This window comes from Tympanuchus pallidicinctus, unplaced genomic scaffold (assembly GCF_026119805.1).
Source record: "Tympanuchus pallidicinctus isolate F22 unplaced genomic scaffold, pur_lepc_1.0 scaffold29, whole genome shotgun sequence".
Classification (NCBI taxonomy): domain Eukaryota; kingdom Metazoa; phylum Chordata; class Aves; order Galliformes; family Phasianidae; genus Tympanuchus; species Tympanuchus pallidicinctus.
Window position 1 is genome coordinate 5,236,074 of NW_026294746.1, and position 12,324 is coordinate 5,248,397.

General features: G+C 39.7%; 2 protein-coding genes across 2 annotated transcripts in view; one reads left to right on the forward strand and one right to left on the reverse strand.

Moving 5' to 3' along the window:
• The window catches only part of LRRC38 (leucine rich repeat containing 38), a 128,522-nt gene that overhangs the window by 98,067 nt on the left and 18,131 nt on the right, over window positions 1-12,324 (forward strand). The gene's annotated exons all lie outside the window — the stretch shown is intronic.
• Window positions 856-6,038, reverse strand: LOC128084917 (arylacetamide deacetylase-like 4). Its single transcript, XM_052691607.1, has 4 exons — window positions 5,856-6,038; window positions 3,984-4,200; window positions 2,055-2,118; window positions 856-1,737 (listed from the first exon to the last, which is right to left on the reverse strand). Exons 1-4 carry the CDS (start codon window positions 6,036-6,038, stop codon window positions 963-965), a joined length of 1,239 nt encoding a protein of 412 aa, XP_052547567.1. The 3' UTR covers window positions 856-962.

Consider the following 12,324-nt stretch of genomic DNA (forward strand, 5'->3'; position numbering starts at 1 on the left):
GCATTGCTTCTTTCACCAAGCATTTAGATTGGTTCAATTAGATTTGTTACTGGATAAGTGTTAAGCAAATGTAACCTGCTCTTAAAACTGACATTTTCACAGTACGGGTTTTTATTTTTGTTGCTGTTGCTGAAAGCATCACAACATTGCCATGACATCACAGCTCCTTGTAAGATAATGCAATGTCCCACTTCTCTAATTTCTTACTACTGTGGTCTTCAGTACTTTCCAAAGAAAAACAGAATAACAGGTGGAGCAATTCACTGAAGTGTGGGGGTTCCAATTAAAGAATCAAATCCCAAAGGAAAACATCATTTCTCAGATTCCAAACAAAATCGAGCTCATAGTAATTCCAACTGAGAACTCAGTTTCAGAAAGAAGTCTTTATTTCAAGAAAAGTGTAGTCCTTGTGCGAGCTAACCCTAGAAGTTGGAATGCATAGCTGCATTAAAATGCATATCTGACACAAGGCTTCACCGAACCTAAGACGGGTTCCATAAACATTTCCTACCTTCACCAGGGCCACAGTGACCTCCAGTTGTTGTCTTCAGCATTTCTAGGCTGGAGAGAAAACTTCAGGAAGACGTGGTTTAGTGGGCAGTACTGATGGTAGGTGGATGGTTGGACTGAATGATCTTAGAGGTCTTTTCCAACCTTAATAATTCTGTGATTCTGTGTTATTTGCCTTGACTGTGTGCCAGCTACTGCAATGGCTGGAGGTGAAGTGCCAGGTGCTCCATTTCATTGGTGTGTTTTTATTATAGTGTTTTGGTGGTGCTTTAAATAACCTTAGAATTTTTGGTAAGTAACTGCAGAATGAGAAATCAGATTCCTCATACAGTCAAAATAGAAAATATAAATCAAATGTATATGTAAAATGTATAAAACATAAATCCTTCTTTGCCAAGCATAAATTCACCAAGGATAGTGTAAGGCCTGCATCATTTTTCTGAAAAATACTTTTATAGACTGTTTATATAATTCACAGTATTATCCATTATCTTTTCTCCAGATAAAAAGGAAAAAATCCCATAGCCAAAAAAGGCTAAAATGCCATGGAAACCACTCTCAGAATGATACCAGGTTACTTGAATGCCGTTGTCCTCTAATCGCTTCTTGTATAACAGCCCATCATCTCTAAGCACATCAAACTCACAGGTCACAATATAGGATTCTGGGAGCTGGCAAATGATGGCATCTTCAGCTAAAAGAGGGGAAAATGTCATTGCTAGCACTTCTTTGATTGCTTCATGGACTTCGGGTTTATATGAAGTGTACTTCTGAGGTTCGTAGCCTCTAATCTTGAATTCATCAGGAATATTGTCAGCACTTATCCATTTTTTGTATTTCCATTTCATGCTCTCAGGAACGTGGCAGTTTTGTATGATATCTTCAAAATATGATGGTTTTCTATTAAGGTAACGAAAACAGAAGTAGATGACTAGCTTCCGAGATAATATGGGGACTGAAGCATTCTGCTGATAGGAAGGCAATTGAAAATCTAGCCCCTGTAGTCCTGGATACAATAAGATCTGTGCACGCACTTTTGGGAGATTTCTTTTATTCACCAGTATTTGGCAAATAACTGTGGCAAAATTGGCTCCACAGCTGTCACCACCAAGGATGATGAGAGCAGGATCCACGTGATACTCATCTAAATTCCTCATGAAGTATAAGGTAGCGTTGAGACAATCAGAATATTGCCCAGGATATGGGTGTTCAGGAGCCAAGCGATAGCTGGAATGTCAAAGACATTGGGGTTATTTTCAAAGTCATTATAAAAATGTGATTTGTGCTGTTGACATGGTAGTTGGGTAGGTCTTTTTATCTATATTTTAAAGTTTGCTTGCTTTTAACTCAGTGTAAATATAAACTAATGGTGTACAGCTATTTTAGAATGCATCGCCTCTAAGTACATTTCCAAATCAAAGGAAAGGCTCAAGGCAGAAATACGCAGCACAATCTGAAATAGCTGAGATTATTGGCATGTTTTTCAGAACTGTTTCAATTGTGAACCATGACCACAAATGTCTGTACATAAAAGTGACACTTACCCAACAGACACAACCACTGAGTCGCACTTCTTGGCGATATAGCGACATATTCTTTCAAAGGCTCCTAAAGACAAAGCATAACAGAGGTGACATTTTAAAAGTTAAATATTCCTGTGAAAGTGTAGATCCATATTAAGGTATTGCACACGTTCTCTGTGGAAGCCACTGCAGCAGCATGGGACCAATGAGTAACTTTTGTGCAATGCAACCTTTACACGTTCACATATTTTCTGATTATTAGTCACTGGTGGATAGGGCATAACACAGACATATGAATGGTGATGCTGGGGAAAAGAAGAAGTGTCCAGGTTGGTATCACATCTCAGCTGATGGATGACGAAAATGTCTAAGCTTGTGACAGCCATGTGATAATGCTTATGCAAAAGGCTTACGGAAATTTTAGGCTTCGAGAACTCCACTGAGTCACAAAGTGCATCTTTATGTGATGCCCTTGATCAATTTTCTTTCCATGATCAGCACATTTGTGCAGTGAATTCCATTGCCTACTTACAAAGATTTGAAGAACCATTTCTTTTTGCTCGGATATTCCATTTGATCTTTTGCTATAAGAAATGGTGACTAATCATTCCCTGAACTTCCCATGCTTCCTATAATTCTGTAGACATTCAGTGTATCTGTCTCTCCATCTTTTCCAGCCTGAAGAGTCTTAGTGCTTCAGTATGGAAGGACTTCTATCATCTACAGAGGACACTTTCTGGTACTGTTAGATCCAATTTGATGCATGGGAATCAGAACGTCATATTTCAAAACAGCATGGATTTATTACAGCACCATAAAGATCTTTCCTGTTTCGTCCTATTTTCCTCTCCTAATAATAATTCCCGACATCTTATTTGCTTTTTGACTGCTACTATGCACTAAGTCAACATTTTCAAGCAGTTATTTCCTAACATAGTCCCCAAATCATCTACCACCCAAATCAGCATATTAGTCTGCTTAGACTCCATAATTTTATTTATTAAATCAGGATCTTCAATGTGACTTCTGCACTCCATATCACGTACAGTTTTGTGTCACCTACCATTTTATTGCCCAATCCTCTGGTATCATAAAGATATTCTTCACTTCTTCAGCCGGCCACTTGCTACCCTGAGGGCCTTTGAATCATATCACCTTTCATAATAAAACCTTGTTATTGTGTTAGTTGCTTTCCTGTCGTCAAATACCAAGGGGCATGGAAGTGAAGGGTCACATACGTGTAGATATGGGCACTGTATTAAGCCAAGGCACATGATACAGCTCCTTTCATGTGCTGATTGTGCAATATGGATTGCGTTGTGAACAACAGTCCAACTTTGTGGTGGTTTTTTTTTTTCCTTCCAGCTATGGAGACTCAGAACCTCACCTGCACGTAACTGAAGTCTGTCTGTCATTGTGCCAATGGAGATACACTCTTTGAAATATGATTCTTTAACAGAAATTCTTATATGACTTTTAAATCTTAAATTTCTTTAAGTTCTTTCTCAGACTGTGCCTTTCTGTCTGTTAGATCTCCTTTGATCTGTGACCTACAGGCTGAGATACACGGATTTGTGCTCCCACCCAGAAGATGAGTACTGAGCAGAGTAATATATCTTAACTTCTGTACTTTGAGGCTCCATTCAAGCTTACGGAAAACACTTTGGTCCAGTTGAGGTCCACAAGTAAAAATTTCTCCTTGAAAAGTAATTGAAGCTTTGTTTCAAAGAACGAATCCAAAATTTATTCTTTCTGGGAACTCTATTGTCCTTTTCATCATTATGATTACCCTCAACTGCACACTAGACTGTTAATCTGTAAGGTCATTTTCAGTTAGTACTGGGTTTACAAAATCTGTTGTCATTAGGAAGAACCAGTGAGATCCTGACACATGGCTGAGGGGTAAAGATTTGGATTTGACTTTAAGTATAAAACTGGCTGGTTTCTTACTAATGCTCCCAAATGTGCCAGCTCCTCCATGAAAATACAGTATTCCTCTTCTTTTGCCAGCAGGTGGCCACTTGGGCTGATAAATCCTCAGTGGTACCTCGTCTACTTTGAGGTCTTTGATAAGAAGATTTGAATCTCTCCATGGTGGTATTCCATCCACCACAAGTCGCAATAAGCTTAAATCACTGCAGATCCCAAGCTTCTCCAAAATCTTTCCCTGTTGAAAAGAAAGAATAATTAGTGTGAAGGGTTACAATCCTCTTTAATTAAAAAAAAAAAAAAAAAAAGTCTTGGGTTTATTCTACTGCTTCCTATTTCAGGAGACAGTGCCTCATTGGAGATCCTTGAGCTGTTCTGATTGAATTGAGTGTTGCTGAAGGTTGGGAAAAAGCATCAAACCCTGTTCTGCATAGGCAGTGGTCCTTTTGCTCGTTATCTATTTTTGCATGTTTCATTTTGCAGATCTAAAAAATGCACTTCAGCTGACAATAGAGAGGGAAGGAGAGAAATAATCTTTGATTTGGAAATGTCAGTAGCAACTATGGGCGTGAGGCTGATGAAAGAACAGATTAGTAGGCAACTAACCAAGTAGGTTCTGCTAAAATGTATGGGAGCTGTGGGCTCCTGAGGTACACAAACAATAGCAGTTGCTTCTGCTCCTTAACCTGTGATGAAAACAGAACATTTCTAGACACTTTCCTGAGCAACCTGTTGTAGGGAATCTCCTCAGCAGGTGGTTGGACTTGGTGATCCCTGGAGGTCCCTTCCAGCCCCTACAGTTCTGTGATTCTGTGATTCTTAGAAGATATTTTTATATCTCTCTTATTAAAATGCATTTATTAAAATGCAAAACATGTCGTATGAAAATTACAGAGAAAATGTAATTATTTGACTATAAATCAACTCTTTCGAAGCCCAGTATCCAAATGCTGTGTGATCTGTAGAGGAAGACCTCAAGATCCTAAATGGATTCAGTGGTCACCTCCAGCCCAAGGATGAAAGTGTTTTAAAGCCAACCTATGTAGATCTAGGAGGTCATTAGGAACTTGCTTTGTGCCCATGCTTTTTTCCTCCCTAAAAATCTGTATAGAATTTCTTTGACATTGGAAATACCACGCAACTTAGGGGATGGATGGAACAAACAAGAATGTTTAAAACTAAAAATCTCCATTTTTTACATCTTTTTCACAATAATTAAGTTCCTCTTGTAATTTGAAACATTTTAATTTTTCTATCTATGGAAGCAGACATATCAGAATTATGTTAAATTCATGTGAGAAAATACACACAGATACACACACATCCTTAAGGAATGAGAGAAGCCTAAACACATCATTCACAAATACTTTTATACTCATATTTTCTGACCTAGCCATGTAAGAGGAAAGCCCAAACCATTGCTATCATTTTGTATTTGTTTTATTGTCTATGATACACAATATGTGTAGGTCTATGAATATATGTATGTGTGACTGTGTATAGTAAATACAGAATGAAGGAAAGAGGAGCAATGCAGGCTTGCTTCTAAATAAATATTATATGTACATCCAGTTCAGTATATTATATGTACATCCAGTTCAGCAGGTACACCATACATAAATAGATTTATTATTATTAATCTTCATGTGAAACTATTTTCCAAATGTAAAGCAGCTGCAGTTTGATAATACTCTAAAAAACAATTAAATAAGCTTTTAGGATTAGTCCTGCTTTATGAATTAATTTAACATTCTTTGGCTTGCATAGGGGTGCTTCTAGGCTTCAAGGGGCTGAATTGCTGCTCCCTCGTTTCTTTTTTTCCTTAAGCCATTGTCTTCCAGCCATCCTTCCAAAACAAAAGGGAAATGCCCCGCTGTAAGAAATTGAACTTACCAGCACCATGGTGGTGATCAACAGCGAATGGTAAAAGAGAAGCTTTAGAGGTTGGTCAATTCCAGGTGGCAGGTCTGAATGGAGAAAGTCATAGAACAACCGTGCCAAAAACAGCGCTGGTACTAAGACAGGTGAAATGAAAATCGCTCCTAATACTGCTAAGCTTTTATGGAGGAATGCCATTTCACTTCAATGGAAGTGAACTCCAAAACAAAAAAAAAAACAACCACCAAAAACCTGTCCTGCCTCAAGTCTTGGTTCTTGGGTGTCTCAGAGGTGTCTTCACAGCAGACTAAGCAATCCGTTCATTAGCAGAAATAAGTTTATTAATGTTGCAATACTCTGATACTCTCCTCCCTTCTTTGCTAATGATACTATTGGCAACACTAAGATTAAAAAAGGGGGAGGGGGAAATTTCCTTTTTCAAAAGTGGCATTTGAAATATATGGAATCGATTGATATCCTGAAGCTTGGTGGTGTCCGGCTTCTTGTCGGCACGTTATGGATGCCATCACTGTTGTCAGGTTACATTCTGGAGATGTGAGGACCCTCACAGCTGCCATCAAGGTCAAGAAAAATACCTCTGACAAGAAAAATACCCATATCTGCATTTATTACAAATTTTGTTTCACAGGCACACTTAATTAAGACAGCATTTGCTCTGTCTATGACCTGTGGTACGTCTCAGTGGAAAGACTGGGTTAATTTAAGTGATGTGTCCTACTTCAGCTAGGACAGAAATGCATCAATTCTGCTTTTTCCATGAGATAGGAGTACAAACTGTACAATTAGTGCTGACCTGAAGCCGTGTCTGTCAACTCAAGCCCCTGGTACATCTTTTCAGAGATTGAATTTTATGTTCATTCTTGCTTGTAATTTAACATAAAGGCATTCTGGATACATATACATTAGTAAGGAATGGCTGAAGTTGGTGGCAGCTGATTGGAGAAACCCTTTCTGTTTTCTTCATTGAATTTCATTTTCCACACAATGACAAAGTTACAGTTCCCAAACTGCTTTCCTGTCCTGGCTTTTAAAATGAAATTCCCATCAGAAAATTGACTTAATCCTTAGCTTCATTAGCTCAATATCCAAATCAAAACAACCAAGTCAGCCCGCTTGCACAACTAGAGATAAGAATGTGTGGGATAAAGCAACTGGATTCTGCACCAATATTTGTGCAATGTGCAAACCCTCAGCTGTTCCAGGTGGCAAAAACATTCACCCACAACCCTTCTATTGTTCAAGAACCATCAATGAAGTGATGTTTCAGAACAACATCTTACTGTTTTACCCTTGTAGCTGTATGCTATTGCAGCTTCTCAGTCCTTCCTCCCTACCACAGTTTCCATGCTTTCCAAAACCAAGCAGTGACCTTAGGGCTGCCCAATCCCTCTGGCAGTGCTCATATTCACAACCATCTCATGAATTTTGGTCCCTCCTATTCTGATACACATAAGTGACTTAAATAATCTGTTGCTACACATCACTTTCTTTTCTACTGATGCTTGGTCAGAGATGTTTCAAATCTTTCCATTCTGGTCAACCATTCTGCCCATGCAGATGTACAAGCAGAGGTATCTGTGATCAGTGTCAATCTCTCATAGGTTATGTTGAGCAGAGAGCACCATGTTTCCAACAGTCCACGTGGATTGGTTTCTTCAAAGCTGATCTTAGATGGGCAATCACAGACCTCTTCGTAGCCTGAGAATGCACAAAACTCTTCACGTCAGTCTGTTGTCGGGCTTATAGTCAGGCAGCTTTCAAACCAAACCAAGGCTGAAGTTCCAGGGTGGATGATGTGGACATCAGGTGGTTGTGGGCTGTGTTAGGAAATCGCTGACAATTGCAGTGCAGGTAATTCAGGAAGTGCTACAAGAGCTAATGAGTGACAGCGTGCCGGTGTTTAATGACTGAGGTGCTGATTCGATCGAGTACAGCCAGCTTTAGTAACCAAACGGAAGGCATAAAGCAAAAAGAAAAAGAAAAAAGGAAGTAAAAGCCAAACTAATAGCTGCTGCTGCTGTGTTCCTCTTTTTATTTCTTCATTTTGTTTGGTTTTAGTGTACCTTTCTAAATGAAACACTCCTGTAAATGTGATTTACCCAGCTGTGTGTATGCATCTACCCCAGATGATGCTGTAGGACATCCATATTCCTAATGCAACGTAGCTGACTTCAGTTTTACCAAGTGGAGCAGGTAGGAATCTTACTGCTCCCATTTCTGTACGCATGCAAGGGAATGACTGAAAACAGCTTAGACCTCTTCACACCTGGTGAGCCTTACTCTTCTGATGTCTGAGAAGGATGTAGTGTGTCCTTCACGGGAGCACAGTAGTCTTTAGAAATTATAGCTTACTGCATGCTAAGTTGTACTGTTTGTTAATGTGCAATGTATCTGCCTCCTACCCATCTTTCGGTGTCCTCCCTTGTTGTTATCTCCACCTCCTCACCCAAATTAGTAGCCACTCCTTCTGCACGCTGCTCTTATTCATGACTGAAAGCCACCATCTGTGCAGTCTGCCATAAATCCTGATTTAACCTTTCTTTCTTCTTGAGTCTGCTTTGAGGTATCACAGAATCACAGACTCGTTAAGACTAGAAAAAATCCTTTGAGATCACCAGGTCCACCTCCAACCCACCCCGCTGTACGCATTGCCCACATCCTCAGTGCCACATCTCCACACTGAGCACCTCTGGGGATGGTGACTCCTCCTCCTCCCTGGGAGCTGTACCAACACATTGCTGCTCTTCCTGAGAATAAATTTTCCCCAACATCCAACCTGGAAGCTCCCCTGGTGCACTTTGAAGGGTCCCAGCCCTTCCAAATGGCCTCCAGGTTCAACTTCTGCTAACAAATTCTGCTGTAAATAGCTGAACTGTGACAAAAATTCCAAGTGGAAATGATAACAAATGTTGTGTATTACATTCAGTGATGAAAAACTCAGATCTGATGTCGTTCAGTTCAGGTACATTTTTTAAATGACTCTCCAGAAGGCCTTTGCTAATGCAGTGCTTTGGAATGTGGGTGAGTTCTTGGAGCTCAGTGCCTCAGCAGTGAGATGTTCTGTTCCTCGAAATGGGTGAATCTCCTCTCCACCTGAATGGAGTCCAAATAACTGCTCCAGGTCACCAAACCAAGATGAGTCCTTTTTAAGTGCTTAGTTTGAATACAGATACCAAAACTGCAGCCAACCTTAACTTTCTGTGGCCAGATCCAAGTTATTACTGGGAGCATTGGACAATCAGCAATTGCTTGAGGCTGAGCAAAGGAGAATGTCAGGTACTGCAGCTGGGGTAGATCTATGCACAGCCTTGGAGTGTCTAAACCACTCACTGACCAATTGAAACATCTTTTGGGGGCTCATATTTTGCTCTCAGAGCACAAAGTTGTCTGTCAGGTTATTCAGATAGCATTGAAAAATCAACTGTATACTGGAATAATTAATACATATCGGTATAAAGTTCCTTTACAGTGAGAAGATGATCTTTGGAGTATTAAGTGAAACTATGACCCAATTATGAGCCCGTATCTGTAAAGAGCATGAAGCACTGGCTAATTAGTGTGTAAGATACTGTGCCTAAAAAAAGGTTCTCATTGCTAAAAGAAGCTTAGTGCTGAGATTTTACCTTGAGTACTGAAAGTTTGAAATTATCTGTTATTTAATTACTAGTCCAGTCATTAAAGGAAAGGTCTGTAGTCTCTTCAGCATGTCCTCTTTGTGGGTTTTTTTTAACCCATGTGATATTTGACAGTTGCTAACCTTATGTTTCATTCTCATGCCTTCTGTATGTTAGGATCAGTGTGCTCTTCTGTCACTTTATGGACAACATTTCCACTTGAAATGGAGGAAGGAAATCTCAAAATTAGTGGCACTGGTTCCCCATGTGCAAAGTAGTCAGCATTCAAAAGTCCATACAAACTGATTTGTCTGCCTCAAAATCAGGAAAGAATTGTGGATTTTTTGCTATTTTGATTATTCAAGTTTTATTCACTCTGAAAGGCTGTGTGGAATAGCTTTCTACATTTTCCTCTTTTTTTTTTAATTTTTTTATTATTCTTCATGAGTGTAACTAAAGGGCACTCACATGTTCTTGCAGGCTCCATTTTCCAGTTTGCTGAATATAAACAAGGTCACCACGCCAAGCATTGGAGAACATCCTTCCATTGTATCTTCTGGCTGAAGACTTTCCTTACATCATTGTCTGCAGCATTCTTTGTTTGTGATTATAGTTTAAAAAAGGCAGTGGTGGGTAGAAAATATATACAATAATGTCAGATGTCCAATATCAGAGTAAGAAATGAGATAGTTGAGTACAAGTCTGTTTACAAGTGACATCTTTATTTGAGAATTTGTCTTCCATCTCAGGAATTCATTATCGACATGAATCCTCAGCAAAGACCTAAGTTAAATGCCAAATTGCTTTTATCACAATGCAAGTAGATGTAAAAGGTTTCATGCAATTATTTGTCTTAATTGGGCATCGAGGAATAAACTGTATCTAAAAACTGAACAAGAATACTCTGATCAGAAACTTGCTTGTCCTGTTTGCTAGGGGATTTTTAAGCTCACAGTTGATCATCATTTTTAATCATGCACAATAAACTCATTCTCTTCTTCATTTAACCTCAGCATTCTAACTGATTTTACTGACAGCTGGGAATCCCAGGTTTAATGGCACTGGGATGGAGTCACCGTCCCTGGAGGTGTTCAAGAAGCATTTAGATGTTGCACTGAGGGATCAGTGGGGAAATATTGGTTGTAGGTGGACAGTTGGACTGGATGAACTTGGAGGTCTTTTCCAACCTAGGATGTCTCTCTACAGCAAGACGTTTAATGAAGTAAATCATACATATTTTGCTTACTACGGATTATCTGCCTGTCAGCTACTCTTTTCCTTTGAAAGCTGTAGGCTTATTAGTCTCCTTTCTCAAGGAAATAAACTTTGCTGTATGCTCTATCTCCATGTGTTTTTTTCTTTTTTTTTTTTTTTTTTTCTTTTTGATTGCATTAATGAAATTTCACCTAATTTCTTAATCATGTTTCCCAAAAAGAGACCTACAGCACTCAGTCTGAGGATTTCTCTGCTTCTGTATATTAATGAAGCTTAGGATGAGCTTGTGTGGAGAAGTAGCTTTGTTTGTACTGAAGAAGAATAATTTGTGATGGTTCAATATAAAGTTTCATATCATACCTTCAAAGCCTACTGCAGGGGAGCATTTATATGCCAAGTGAGGAGGAAAGCCCCACTTTAGAACATGACTTGTCCAACAGGTATGAAATGGTGACATTTCTCCTCCTCTTGACATCTCTGTTATAGTCTTCTATTTTGTTTTTGTTCCACTTCATCCCTGTTCTCAGTTTGTTGTAAACCATTTATGACCAGTGTGAACTTTGATTTTTCTTTTTTTTTGCATTTTTATTTTTCCTTCTCCCTCATTCTCATTTCTCTGCCATGGCACTGCTCATCATCCTTCTGTGGGAAAGTGCTTTCTGCTTCAGGCTGTGCAGAGACTGATATTACTGTGCATTCACATTTTTCTGTACATGTATAAAGAAGTGTATATGCATTCTTAAATAGATGTTGCATTAACCCTTATTTCTTTACAGCATCTATAGTTCTTATTATTTCCAGACCTCCTGTCTTTCCACTTCACAGCATCCCAGAGTCCCTGGCTGTTTGGGGATGGAGGCACCTCTGGGTCTCTCTGGTTGCACACCCACAGCACCAACACCACTTCCAGGTGGGTTTAGATCCCCAAGGAGGAGAACCCACAGCCTCTCTGATGCCTGTACTGGTGCTCCATCACCCACACAGCACAGAAGTACTGCCTGATATGTAGATGGACCCTCTCTCAGTTTGTGCCCATTGCATCTTGTCCTGGCACCAGCACCGCTGACAAGAGCCTGGCTCCCTTCTCTCTGCACTCACCCTTCAGATCCTTAAACACATGGAAAAGATCCCCCAGAGCCTCCTCAGCTCTGGGCTGAACATTCCCAGCCCTCTCAGCCTCCTGTCATGGCAGGGATGCTCCCGGCCCTTGGTCACCTTGGTGTGTGATGGATTCTTTCCAGTAAGCCTGGGTTTCTCTTGAACTGGGGAGCCCAAAACTGAAGGATGGTTGCAAAGCTGAGGCTTCATTCTCTTATGTCTGAGCCCACACCTTTTCTGCTTTATTCAGTTTTCTTCAAGCTTGTCTCAAACTCAGCTTTCATCAGATATGTCATGGGCCATCTTGTTGTGCACTTAATTTGTAGATCCATCCTCCGTTACTTCCCTCAAGTTGTCCTCAAATCTCAATTTATTTATTACTATTACCAGAACTTTATTAAGCCAAACTGCACTGTGAAACATTAGTCATGGGTACCAGACCTCTTACGAATAGAGGAGAAAACTGTGAAATGGTGGTAGACAAAATCAGATGATGTTATCTTTCTTCAATCATCAGTAAAAATGACCTGAAAACT